Source organism: Dromaius novaehollandiae, chromosome 9 (genome assembly GCF_036370855.1).
Source record: "Dromaius novaehollandiae isolate bDroNov1 chromosome 9, bDroNov1.hap1, whole genome shotgun sequence".
NCBI classification, from domain to species: domain Eukaryota; kingdom Metazoa; phylum Chordata; class Aves; order Casuariiformes; family Dromaiidae; genus Dromaius; species Dromaius novaehollandiae.
This window is the reverse complement of record NC_088106.1, coordinates 14,731,559-14,743,077: the sequence shown is the minus strand read 5'-3', so window position 1 is coordinate 14,743,077 and position 11,519 is coordinate 14,731,559. Positions and strand designations below refer to the sequence as shown.

At 46.7% G+C, this 11,519-nt stretch overlaps 1 protein-coding gene across 1 annotated transcript; it reads left to right on the top strand.

The window, feature by feature from the left end:
- Nucleotides 1-1,790: 1,790 nt before the first annotated feature.
- On the top strand, nucleotides 1,791-10,933 carry GMNC (geminin coiled-coil domain containing). Its single transcript, XM_026093506.2, has 5 exons — nucleotides 1,791-1,868; nucleotides 2,737-2,893; nucleotides 3,041-3,126; nucleotides 4,556-4,672; nucleotides 6,158-10,933. The coding sequence occupies exons 1-5, from the start codon at nucleotides 1,791-1,793 to the stop codon at nucleotides 6,803-6,805; spliced, it is 1,086 nt and encodes a 361-aa protein (XP_025949291.1). The 3' UTR covers nucleotides 6,806-10,933.
- The last annotated feature ends 586 nt before the right edge of the window (nucleotides 10,934-11,519 follow it).

The window sequence follows — 11,519 nt, the reverse complement described above, 5'->3', positions numbered from 1 at the left end:
TCGCCGCCCGGCCCCTGCGAGGGCTGCGCGCCGGCCCCGGGTGCAGGGCAGCCCCGCGGCTGGGGCCTGCGCTGGCCCTGCCCGCCCTCATCGGCCTTCCCCGGGGGGCGAGCTCCTGGCCCACCCGGCTGCGGTGCCAGGCTCAGCCCTCCCCAGCTGCGGGGAGCCTCTGTTCCCCATATCACCCCCGGAGCCCTCCTGAGGGCGGAGAGGGCCAGGAGAGGGGAATAAACACGGCCAAGAAGGGCGGCTCCAGGGCCTGGGCGCTCACTGGAAGCGTTTTGTGGAGCTTGTGCTTCCCGTTAGCTGTCATATACCACCACCACCAGCACCCCCAGGCACGTGAGAGAGGGGTTGGCACCCACATGATGTGGGTTATTGCTGCGGTTACTTAACATAGTGTGCAGAGCTGGGGTTTAGGAAAGCTGCTTTAACCAGCCGACTGAAAGCTGGGTATGGCGGGGACATACAGCACAAGCCATATATAAAATATCTCCCTTGAAAAAAACCAGAAGTCAAGGCGGGAGAAGGCATTGATTTAATTTGGCATGGCTGTGAGTTTACCTTGGGCAGCGACCTAGGAAAACATGCCAGTAAGAAAAGAATGGAAGGCAAATGGCCCCCTTGGTTTTTATTGTCCCTGAGCATTGCTAATGGAGTAAGAGCACTGAGCATCCTCCAGGGGGGAAATGAAAGACCGTCCCATATGCCAGCCTGGCCTGCCCTCGGCCCAGCCTTACCCTTGGCTGGCTGCAGATTGTGTGTGCAGGCAGGTCAGGTTACCTCTCTTAATAGACCTTGCCATGGCAGGCGGCAGGATCCTGACTGAACAACTGCTCTGCTATTAGTCTTCTTTGCACCATTCCTCACACTGTGCAAAGACAGACCACCAGTGAAGAGGGTTTTTTGTTTTGATTTTTTTCCTGGAAGAAATCTTAAGCCTATCTATGGATTTTAATTACCATGGAAGTCTGATTTGAGTTAGAATTGCCTGTATATACAGACAATCTTTCTGTCTTTCACATGCATACATATGGCTTTTGCTATATTACCCTGTGTGGTGGTAAATCTTACTCCATTCACACCTCATTTATATCATGAGATCTTCTCCTAGAAACTTGGGGTCTGATAACAAACTAATTCCCAAAAAAATAAGCCATTTGCTGGAAGTTGTCATTTGCAGACTGCACTGTTCTGAAATCTACACTTTCTTCCTCAGAACTGCCCTGAATCATGTTTGCTTCAACACACCCCTGGGAAGAAGTGGAAAACCCACTCCCTGAGCCAGGCATGTTGGGTGAACTTGCTTCTTCCTGCTGGATATTACAACTGCAAACAAGGCTTTAAAACAAAACAAAACAAAACAAAACTCACCAGCAACACCAACAGCTCTGCTCTGAACATGTGGGATGCTTCCCTGGATCCCTGCTCATTTCCTGGAGTGAAACTCAGACATATCAGCTCAGTGCTGTCCTGAAGTGTGTGGAGGCTTTTTTTTTTTTCCTTTCTCTCCTTCTCTTCTTTTCCCTCCTTCCTTGTGTTGATTTGTGGGGCCAGAATGACTTTGATTTCAGCAAGTTTGCTGTTTATTCACGTCACAAGTTTGACAGCTTTACACCAAATCAGATTGCTGGGTTTCAGGAGAGCTCTGAGGCGTCACTGGGAGCTCCTTTAGATTAAACTCGCCTCCCCGGTCTCCCCCCTCTCCCCCTCCTTCAGAGCCATTTAAACCTCGCTGGGGCTTTAACAGAAACGTGCTCCCAAGACCTGCATTTCATTCTGCCACTAACATGGTAAGTACTATTTGCATTTCTCTCGACCTAGAGGCAGAAAAGGAGAAGCTGGGCTCTTTGCCCTGGGGGTGTGCAGTAGGTTTTGTGCCCTCTTTAAGGTGGGGAAGGAAGAGGGCTCCTTTCTACCTGCAAAAGCAGGCTGTGCTGTTCTGCCTTCCCATGGATGAGTAGATTCCCTTCTCAAGGCTCCAGGCTGTGCCGTTGCCCTGCAGAGATTCAGGACTGCTGCAGATTGCGCTTATTTGGAGGAAGGGATGACTCCAGAGACAACCCTGCGCTTTGCTACTTTGCAGACTGGGACTCCTGCAAAACTGCAGAGGCAGAAGGCACAGCAAGCAGCCTGGACGTGACTCTGCTGACTTTGTGCAGCCTTAGAGCTGAACCAAGCCCCCAGCATGGGAGGAATGGACTGGCCAAGGACAGCCTGGGGTCCTCTCTTCATCTTAAACACGCTAAGGACCGTAGTGTTTCCTCAGGGACTTCAGGAAACTAAGCCACCGTCGTGGCATACCTCTGCTGGGAGCCCCTGCACCGGGCTGCAGTGGGGAGTTCCCTGCCCGGTGCTCAGAGGCGGCAGCGGGGGGAGCGGCGCGGAGCGGTGCCGGGAGGCGGCCGGGTCCCGGGCGGGCGCCCGTGGCGGCGCTAGGAGCGCCCCGGGGGCGGGCAGCGCCTCGCAGGGGCGGCCGGGGCCGCGTCTCCTCCGCGCCAGGCACCTGCTGCGGGATGGGCAAACCCGGCCGGCCGGGGCGGGGAGGGGGCGCGGGGTGCGCTTCCCCGCGGAGCAGGGAGCAGCCCGGCGGCTGGAGCAGAGCCGGGATGCCCCCGGGCGGGTTGTGGGGGGCCGGAGCCGGGCTGACACCGCCTCCCCTCGGGGCCTGCTCAGCCCGGGCGCGGGGGGCCCCGGCCGCCGGCGCCCCCCCGCCACGGCCCCTTGCCTCCGCAGAGCACCGTGCCGTGCCCGGAGCCGGACTTCGCCGCGGGCCCGGGCTGCGCCTGCCCCTGGTCCGCCCCCGCCGGGGTTTCCAAGGAGACCTGGGTTGCCGTCTGCGCCGCCGAGCCGCCGCAGCACAGCGAGGGCCGGAGGGAGGCTCGGCCGCCGGGTAAGTGCGCTCCGCCGCCGCCGTCGGGGCCCCCCCGGCCCGGCCCTGGGTCTCCTCCGCGGGGCCCGCCCGGCTGCCCTGGGTCTCCACCGGGGCTGGGCGAGGAGGTCGATGCTTGCTAACCCCCGGGGTCTGCATTTCGCCCAGGCCTGCCGTGCGCCCTGGGGTTTGGTGCTCAGCATGCAGCGTGGCGGGGAGACCAGCTGTCCTCCCAGCTCTACAGAAACAAGCAGGTAAGGGGCCGGGCCCCCCGCAACCTCGCGTTCCTCCCCACCGTGTCCTGGGACCGCATTTCAGGCATCGCTCGCTCTGGGTCAGTCTCAGACATGTATCTGTCTATCGCTCGGATGTGGGAAACAGCAGTAACCTGCTTTGTTTGGATGCCCTTTGTCCCATATTTGAGATATTTCAGTCCCCTGTGCTGTATCATGAAGCTAGAACGACTGTTGTGGAGCTCCTTATCCATGTCTCCTCTCTGGCTACAGCACATTACGCTAGCTGCCTCAGTACTAGAGAAGATCGGGGGGATCAATGGGCTGTTCCTCAGGTTCTGATGTTGCAAAGTGCTGTGCTGTTAACTAAAAACAAGTTGTGTATCTGTCCTCCTGAGTCTACCGGGATTACCTACAGGAGAAAAGTTGCTCACATGGAGGATCAACTGTTTGGACCAATGATCATTTCCTTTACTTTATTTTCTCTCTTTTTTCCTTTTTTTTTTTTTTTTTTTTTTTTTTTTTTTTTTTTTGGTAAATCTTCCCAAGCAGTAGGAGAACCGCTGAACAATCCTAGATGAAGGAATCCCCCACAGATCACCCTCACCAAACACTTGGAGTAGTATTTTGACACAATGAAGTCAATGGGAACTTAGTAACTTCAAGTTCTATGGGGCTGGACCCCAGTTCCAGATGTCAGTGTGCTTCTTTCTTTGTCTCTGTCTCAACTGTTTAGATCAGTGGTTTTCAGCCTGTGGTCAGTGGATGCCGGGGGTCCTTGGCAGAAGGTCCTTTGTTTTTCTAAAGGAGCCTCCAAAGCTGTGATCAGGAGGCAAAAGCCTCTATGCTAATACATGGGTATTTCAGACTTCCCATGAAAAACTGTTAGCAATCTGCAAATCAAAAACCACTGGTTCAACTCTTGGGACCACAGCTTATCTTCACTCTTCAGTCAAGGTCTGAAGGGATCCCTGAGTGCCAGTGGAATGCAAAGAATAACAGTGGGATCTTCCTTCTGCACCCTAACCACAGAAATTGTTAGTCTGCAGCTCCTTCCTTCACCTTTTGCCCACCAGCCAACTGTTTGTTGGAAAGAGAGGGATGCAAAGGGAAGCTTACTGCCACCCAGAAGGAAATCTGGAAGCTGCTGTCATGCCCATACAGTTTCTGACTGTTTACGGAGCTACCTGCAATTGTATTCTGTTATTATTCTGTGGTTACATTTTTTTTCAGAGTAACCTTTTCAATCACTTGCTGAAGAATAAAGAAAGTCAAAAGTGAAAACTGAACAGTCATGCCACTTAGATTTACAGAGGCAAGAGGCTTGAGGGGGTGGGTTGAATTCACAGAGCAAACACCCAGATCATCAAATCCAAGCAGGCTGTACCATAGGGCAATTGCTATTAAGTTACAGAGTCAACATCTATTCATCAGTATCTCTATTCCACAGCTTCAAGATACTTTGCTTCAGAAGGAAGAGGAACTTGCTAGGTTACATGAAGAAAATAATAACCTCCGCCAATACCTGAATTCTGCCCTGATTAAGTGTTTAGAAGAAAAAGCCAAGGTATTGTATTCAAACCTGTTGTATAGACACATGCACAAGAAACAGGTTGAATAGGTGCATGCTATTAAAATATATGGAAAAAACAACAGTGTCGAAACCTGCAGCACAAGAGCTATTTTAACTTTACAGAGCTGTCAAATTGCTGGTCATGATGTAAGGTGATAGTTTCCCTTAGGAAAGAAGTGCTATTGGGTTTTAACTGTGGAGACTGTATAGCCACATACCATCACACAAGGCTAAGTTTGGTTTAGAAGCAGAGCAAGGTAAAATTATTTGGTTGAAAGCTTTTTTTTTTTCTTCAGTGGAAAGGTCAAATTTCGCCATACCAAAATGTTTCTTGAATTTGTCTATTTTGTCAGTTATGCCTTTTGATAATGAATTTTTTTCCCCTTTTTATGTTATGGATGTTTTCTTTTTTATATATTTTGTTGTAACATCTTCCAAGGCTACATTCTGATTCATTTGCATTAGAACACCGCTCTTTACATTTTTAATTAATTAAAAAGTATTATATATTATTTTAAAAGGTAGAATCTGAGATGAAACACTTTAAGTTGGATGAAACACTCTGTTAAACTAAATATGAATGTATTTATTTAAAAAAGTGATATCTTGATTCTCTCTCCCGTCTTGTCAACTTCAACATTTTTTACTACTCTAGACTTGCCAGTTAAAACAAACTAAGAATTATCTGCTTACCTCTATGGATGGACATGAAGTAAAAATACTTACAAAAACAGTGAACTTCCCTTTTCCATCCTGTTCCCTGTTGGCAACATGGCACATCCCCTCCCATGCCAAGATCTGGCTTCTGGCAGTAGAAGAGGGTCTCCTTCATCGGGCATAGCAGGGAGATGTGGCCACCCCTCCATGCGATGTGGAGGAGAGTCCAGTGTGGAACACCTCATGGGAGGTAGCTGAGCACTGAATTCATGACATCTGTGGGGAGTTTCCTTGTTACTCTTGTCTTTTGTTGCCCACCCCTGGATGTCTGAATGACTCTGGTCCTGGGCTAAAAGCAACTGAGGCGGATTCATAAGCTCAAAGCCCCACAGCTCAGAGAGCTCCCTGGCTGAGATCTCACCTGCCCTGGCATGGCTCACCTTCACACATTCCCCCTTGACCCCACTCACCTGCCAAATGCTGCTGGCAGCATCAGCACAGAGGAGTGCTGTACAGCAAGGGGGGAACTCTCATTTCACGCCTTACTGAGTGAGAATGCAGTCAAAGCAAAGGCCTTATTGACACTGTCAAATTCTTCTGTCTCAGGGACTAAGTTGTTGCAGAGGCTATAAAGACACAAAATGATTAGTGATATCTGTATGTTTAAGGAGCAAAAAAGAGCACAGAGTGGAAGCAAAGTATCTTATAAAGACAGTACTGACAAGCTTGCCCATTTTAAATCTGAAAACATAAACATGTTGCTTTCTGGTAACTAGAGAATCAGCTTTTAATCTACTCTCTCCACCTCATTTTTTTGTATAGAAACTGCTGTCCTGCCATGGCCAGAAGAACTGTACTATTCTAAAAAACACCAAAAGGAGATTAAAAGATGACCACTGCTTTGCTCCTCAAGAAACTCCTCATGCCTCCAAAGCTAGAAGGAATCTCTTTAATGAATTCACTGCCTGCGAAGAGCAAGCCAGTCCTACCGTGGATAGCTGGGTCTTGCAGACTTTAGGATTAAAAGACATCAACACTATTGATGAATCCTTATCAGCTAACTACAGTGCCTTGTCCTCAGACCTTGGAAAAGACACATACTGCCTGAGCCCCGGTGAAGCAAGAGACTATGACCACAGTGAGGGTGCAGCAGCAACTTATAGCTGTGGACAGATGCCTCCAGCCAACAGCAGTGCCCATTTGTGCAGTGAGGACTCTCCCTTCATTCCTCAGCTCTCTTCAGCACCATGTGTCTCCTCACCAGTGCCGCGCCTTTCCTCCCTCCCACCCTATGGGCTGCCTTATCTGACTAACAACTTGTCACCTAACAAAACAGAGGTGGCCTTCACAACATCTCTGAGTCCTCACCGCAATGTGAGAACACACAGTTTCCACCAAGGACAAGCCTTCGTGCGCAGAGATGATGACGGAGGATGGAGATTCACCTGGGTGCCCAAGCAGGCTGAATAAGGCACCTGCTTCAAGGGCCACCTGTAGGGAAAACAGAAGACAGACAGTTCATCTTGTGCTTGAGACCAGTTCAGGCAACAGAAAAGATTTCCCTTCTGGGCTCTGTTAAATGCTACTCTCTTACCCACCTGCTCCTCATTCCCTCCTAGATTTTCAGAGGAGCAGCTCCAGATTGCACTTGGACATGTATTTGTCCCAAGCCAGATATACAAATTGGATCTATTTCTCTTGTGCCTATGATGAGAGACCTACTTTTATTTGCTTCATGTTTTTTGTATCATCAGCTATTCCTTGCCAACTGGTAGCTTCCAAACTGGATTGCTTTCAGCACCAACAGTCACTACCACATGAACCAAATTGGAAGGGATTTGGGGAATACAGTTTGGAAATATCACCTCTATCACAGATGTCCACAGATGACAAAGAAGGCATAGGTCAGTGGCTGAGGATCAGCAGTTTCTAAGTGATTTGGGTCTCTCTTGGCTACATAGATTGCCTTGGATTGAGGCAACCGTGATATTTATTAATGAGCTACACAAGGCTGACCTGCCTGCACTCATGTGGAGCTATCATTTTTTGACCATGCCTCAAAATATACAGGATTTGCTTCTATTGCCTGGAGGCTACTTAGTTACAAATAATTCAGCAAATTTAGGGGGTTTCTTCTGCTGTGATTAGAAGACTAATGTGTTTACTGCATTATGTTTTAAAGGTATTTTAACTGTCAGATAAATGGAGTTTAAAAAGTTTGAGCCCTGTCTCTCACCCACTTTAGCTATAGAACAGGAACTAGACCTGGAGATTCTGTAAAGCAGAATAATGACACTGCCATCACCAGCCAAGGCCCTGGCCCAATATATTAGTGACAGGAGTTTTCTCATGAGTGGATAACAGGCACTGAGTGCACCTCTCTCCTGCAAAGGATTCATTCCTTTCACGTGCAACATACCATCAGCCTCTCAATGGATTTTCTTCCATGTTTACTTGCCTGATGTTGGAAGCCCTTGTAAAAGGGAGCTACTCATGGCTACACAAGCAGTTTTTGTGGCTTCAGTGGGGCTTTATGCAACATCAAGAGCTGCACATGTGAAACTGGAGATTTGCTTTCCAGGGAACAACTTCTTGACCTCTTTGTCCTGCTCTCTGGGATTATGTAAAGATTTGTCCGCCTGTCAGCCCTGACTTGTACTCCAGGTGTTCCTGTTAATATAAACAGGTCAGAGCTGCTTCCCATTTCCCTCCGTCCATGCTTCCTATGTGAAATGTTTCTCCTGGTTTGGGGAGGCATTATCACTTAGTGGTTAGTGGGAACCACAGTTGATTGGGAACCACGGTCTTAAACACCAGCTCTTGCCTGGCCGTATCCCTGTCAAGCAGTGGTGTTCTGAAGCTAAGACCATCACTGTCTCAAGGATGCTTTAAAATCTCTGCTCTAGCACTGTGCAGAACTGTTAGTAACACTACTAATAATATGAAGTCAACTGATATGAAGTAAGCTCACCAGTAATGTTTTGTTACCTTTGTTTTCTACTTTACAGTAGTTTGATGCCTAAGTCATAGAAATAAAGGGAGTTATTTGGTTATTCTTTCTTTCAGTATGGTCCCAGTGACATTAAGGAACCACTCACATAAGTAAAAATAAACATATGTGAGATTTCCTTTGAGTTGCTTATTTTTCTATAGAAAACTATCTATTCTTTTATTTTTAGAGGATAAAAATGTCTTCTCAATAGCCTCTTGTGCCTTAGAATTGCAGTATTTGGGATTGTCCGTCAGGAGCCATAGTCATTTCCAAGAAGACTTTTAAACAAACAAATATCTCCACATATCTTTATAGTAGCTTTAAAGTGATAGAACAGACTTTCAGAATAGGCAATTTGAAAGCATTTATTGCAGGCATTATTGTCCTGGATTAAAAAAAGAAAAAGAACATGGAAAAAGTACAACAGTTTGTTTGGGGGTTCTATTGTGGCCACCTGAAGAAAACTGGTCAGATAAGACCAATGTATCTACAGCACTTTTCTGCTTTTAAATGAAAGCCAGAAAAAAATCCTGTCTTACAAACAACTCATTTCTTTTTCAATTCATTTCTTTTCTATTAACATTCTCTTGACCTACTATAAAGGGTAGATTGAAGAAAATGCTCTTGTTACTAAAGTTCTTATTGTAGCGTATGGTAGTACAGAGTGTAGAAAATGCCTATCCTTAACACAAGGATGTGATGGGAGACCCTGGTGTGTGTAATGATGTGGGATGAACAATATGCAGGAAATAAATAGACAGTGCGACTAGAGGATTACATCCACTGCAGCTCTATATGCCACATCTTCAAAGCAGCCATAAAACAGGAGCAGAGGAAGATCTGTCTATGTATTCCAATGCTATTGAATGCTATAGTTTACAGATTTTGATATTATGGAGTCAGCAGCAGTTACAAATATAATTTTAGTCCTGTCAATTAAATTAAATTTAGTCCTGTCCATTAAATCATGTTATGTTTTTTTTTATAAAGAGAGAGAAAGACATTCTCTCTCTTTGACACTTCCTTTCCACATTTTTAGATCACTGCATGTGAGAACATCTCCTTCTGGGGAGAGCTGGCACAAGGCAGTCATATCTCTGATACAACCTCAAAGTAGGGTATCAGGGAACCTAATAGGTGCTTGAACCTTTGCCACCCTTTTGGAGAGGGATGACTGGCCCTCTTGTCTCTTAGCAAATAAATTATAGATATAAATGAACTGTTTGATGAATAATTTACCTAAATGTAACCTCCTCTTCTTGTGGGTTCCTGAGTTTTACTCAACACAGAAGTGTTAAATTCTGTGGCAGGGATTTCTGCCCAAGCATGGCCTACTGGAGCTCATTTGCGCAGAGGTTCCCATGGTGCTGCTCCTGTCAGCTGACTGGTGCCACTGTCTTGCACATGCAAACTTAAAATTCAGGTTTAGACTGCTTGAGCAAAGGACTCTGCAATCTGCTCTGTGTGAGCAATGCTGCTGATTGCTGTAATGGAGGGAGCATGCTGGAGAGGAAACCAAAGAAGTTTCCAAAGCAAACATTTAGGGGATTTTTTTTTCCCTGACAGTAATCATTTCTAATAAAAAGAAAATGGACTGTGTTTCCTTAAGAATGTTAGCATAATTTGAACAAATATTTCCTGAGTTATCATGAACAACAGTACAAACAAGCTGCCTTTTTTCTAACACCAATCCACAGCAAGCAAGTCAGCCCTAAGGCAAGGACTGGGACATCTCTGCTTTTCTGTTTCTCTTTAAAATAGTAATACTCCCACTGAATTCAGTGGTACACTTCTCATTGAAGAGAAGTCCCAATGACCAAACTCTTCCTTTGGTTAAATATTGCTCCTACTGCCACAAGAAAGCCAAAGCATCACACTTCCTTGGTCTGCAGAGACAAGAGAGAGCAGGTCTTGCCCATACAGAGCCTAAAGTGGGCTTTGAGATGGTTGTTCAGCTCTGGTTTAGGTTTTATGCCTCTTGTGTGTCCTTTTTGTCTCCATTCCCCGTGCTGAAACAGAGCTAGACCAACACTGCTACTCATGGAGAGTGTGATGTAATGCCGCAGAGACAGCTAGAGATCAATAGGAATGAAAGCAAAAAGTGGAAATATAAACCAGTGCTTTACACAGCCATCACAACTAGGGAGTCAGGAGATAACAGAGATGAGGGAGGGTTGCAGCTTTATGCTGATGGGCCTGTCCTTGTAACTTCAAAAGCAAGTCAGGCAGCTGCAATAGAGGAGCAGGGGGCAAAGTTCTGGGTTCTGATGTTGCCTCTGGTAATGCACTTAATCTCTGTACTTTGGCTTCTGTTGGTTCCGACACTGGACCAGTTCATAGCAATTTGAAGAGAAAACACGACTTGCTGCTGCAAACTGTATGAAAAGTTCCCTCTTGCCAAGGAGGAGCATTAGGCCCATATACCTCTAGGATGGGGAACTATGACTTGAATGGTCTGGAGGCACTGGGAGGTCCTTTGGGCAGTGGAGAACTTCATTGTCTGTAAATATCCATCTTATATTAACATAGTTGGTTTATTTTTTTATTTGAAGTTTGCTTGCTTTGTTATGTGAATGGAACCTGCACATTTTGAAACAATACATGTCTTTAGAAATATGAGCTAATAGAAATGGAAGCTAATTTAACACTTAATATGTTGATGTTTATGATTTGTGTGTGATTGAAAAAGGTTATAATTATATGTAAGAGCCAATTTTACTATTTTCATTAAGTTATGTCTAATAAAACTTGAAATAACATCTAATTGAAGCAACTCTCTTCTCACAACTGCCCACTTAAATATCTATTAAACATTGAAGCTATTGCTCACACTGCACAGCACAATGCCTAGCACGTAAAGCCCTCTCCAGAGGATGGAAGTTGCGTACAAGCACTAGCACCCACTCAAGATGTCCCAGCTGAACCATTGCTGGCCCAGCTGTGCAGTCAAGGACAGTTGATTCCCAGCTGTTCTGTAGCATGCCCAGCTGTGCAACCAAGGGTCCAGCTGCTCTGGAGGATGCCCAGCAGTGCTGCTGCATGGCTAGCTGTGCAGCTGATGGCCCTGGTGTGCCAGCATCAGCCCAACTGTACCAATCCATATGCAGCTGTCCAGGTGAGACCACAGTGCACATCCCCAGATGTGCAGAAAAGGCCCCAGATATGGTGTTGCATGGACAGATGATCCAGCCA

Coding starts and splice junctions, on each gene's coding strand:
- GMNC (XM_026093506.2), top strand. CDS start 1,791: ATGGTAAGTACTATTTGCATTTCTCTCGACCTAGAGGCAGAAAAGGAG. Junction 2,894..3,040: donor GAGGGAGGCTCGGCCGCCGG/GTAAGTGCGCTC, acceptor CATTTCGCCCAG/GCCTGCCGTGCGCCCTGGGG. Junction 3,127..4,555: donor AGCTCTACAGAAACAAGCAG/GTAAGGGGCCGG, acceptor TCTATTCCACAG/CTTCAAGATACTTTGCTTCA.